The sequence below is a fragment of the Corvus brachyrhynchos genome, unplaced genomic scaffold (genome assembly GCF_000691975.1).
Source record: "Corvus brachyrhynchos isolate BGI_N302 unplaced genomic scaffold, ASM69197v1 scaffold215, whole genome shotgun sequence".
Taxonomy (NCBI): domain Eukaryota; kingdom Metazoa; phylum Chordata; class Aves; order Passeriformes; family Corvidae; genus Corvus; species Corvus brachyrhynchos.
Window position 1 is genome coordinate 333174 of NW_008237887.1, and position 1282 is coordinate 334455.

Consider the following 1282-nt stretch of genomic DNA (forward strand, 5'->3'; position numbering starts at 1 on the left):
AGCCCCGCGCCAGCGGCCGCCCCGTCCTGTTCCAGCTGCACCTCTGGGACTGCGGCGACGGAGCGCTCAGGAAATTCGAGCATCTGCTGCCCGTGAGAGGGGGACACGTTTTGGGGTGGGGGACACATCCAGAACCCCGCGGTGAGGGGGTGTCCCCGTCCCCAGGCCTGCAAGGAGGAGGCGGATGCCGCCCTGTTCCTGTTCTCCTTCACGGACCGCGCGTCCTTCGAGGAGCTGCCGGCGCTCATGGGCCGCGTGCTGGGCCCCGGGGACCGCGGCCTCGTCAGGGTGGTCGTGGGCACCAAGTATCCTTTTGGGGTGTCTCCCTGGGGGGGTCACGGTACCCCACGGAGCGGGATTGCGCCCCCGGGGTTCTCAGCGCTTGGCATCACAGGGGCTGAGAACGGGCACACTTCGTTACATCGATGGATCCCCCGACTCCTGATGATTTTGTCAGGGTTTTGGGGCTTTTCTTTAGGTGTTCCCTGCCCCTGTGTCCTCTCCCCCCCCAAGTGGGTTCGCACCCCCAGATTTCTCAGCGCTTGGTATCTCAGCGGGCTGAGAACATGCACGACTCGCTACACCGATGGGTTCACAGCTCCTGCTTTAGGGGGTTTTGTCACCCTAGAGGAGATTTTTGGGGTGTTGGTGCCTCCCTTGACCCTGTGCCCCCCACCCCCCAAGCAGGTTTGCACCCCCAGATTTCAAACCACTCAATACCTCGTTCGGCTGAGAATGTTCAGCACTCATTACATCGACGGGTCCTCAACTCCCATTGACTTTTTAGGGGGTTTTGGGAGTTTTTTTTGAGTCACAACTCCCGCTTATTTTCAGGGGGTTTGGGGGGGAGTTTTTGGGTCTCCCTTGACCCCCAAGCAGCTTTGCACCCCCAGATTTCTCAGCGCTTGTTATCTGAGCGGGCTGAGAACGTGCAACACTTCATTACACCAATGGATTCACGATTCCCATTTCTTTTTAGGTGCTTTCTGGGGGGATTTTTCGGGGTGTTGGTGTCTCCCTTGACCCCGTGTCCCCGCACAACCAGGTTTGCACCCCCAGATTTCAAACCCCTCAATCCCTGGGCAGGCAGAGAACACTCACACCTCATTACACCGATGGGTTTACAACTCCCGTTGAATCTTAGGTGGTTTTTGGGGGATTTTTCAGGGTGTTGCTGTTTCCCTTGACCCCGTGTCCCCTCCCCACCCCAGATTCGACCTGGCCCCACACGCGGCCGTGACGGAGGGGGACGTGAGGGCCTTCGAGGGGACGTGGGGGCTGC

General features: G+C 59.8%; 1 protein-coding gene across 1 annotated transcript in view; it reads left to right on the forward strand.

Annotated features, from left to right (window-relative positions):
* Positions 1 to 2: 2 nt before the first annotated feature.
* RSG1 (REM2 and RAB like small GTPase 1) overlaps positions 3 to 1282 on the forward strand; it is a gene marked incomplete at its 5' end in the record, with an annotated part of 1473 nt that continues 193 nt past the window's right edge. The window contains 3 exons of the mRNA XM_017732694.1: positions 3 to 92; positions 166 to 305; positions 1212 to 1280. Coding sequence (XP_017588183.1) covers positions 3 to 92; positions 166 to 305; positions 1212 to 1280 — 299 coding nt within the window. The remainder of the gene's footprint in view (positions 93 to 165; positions 306 to 1211; positions 1281 to 1282) is intronic.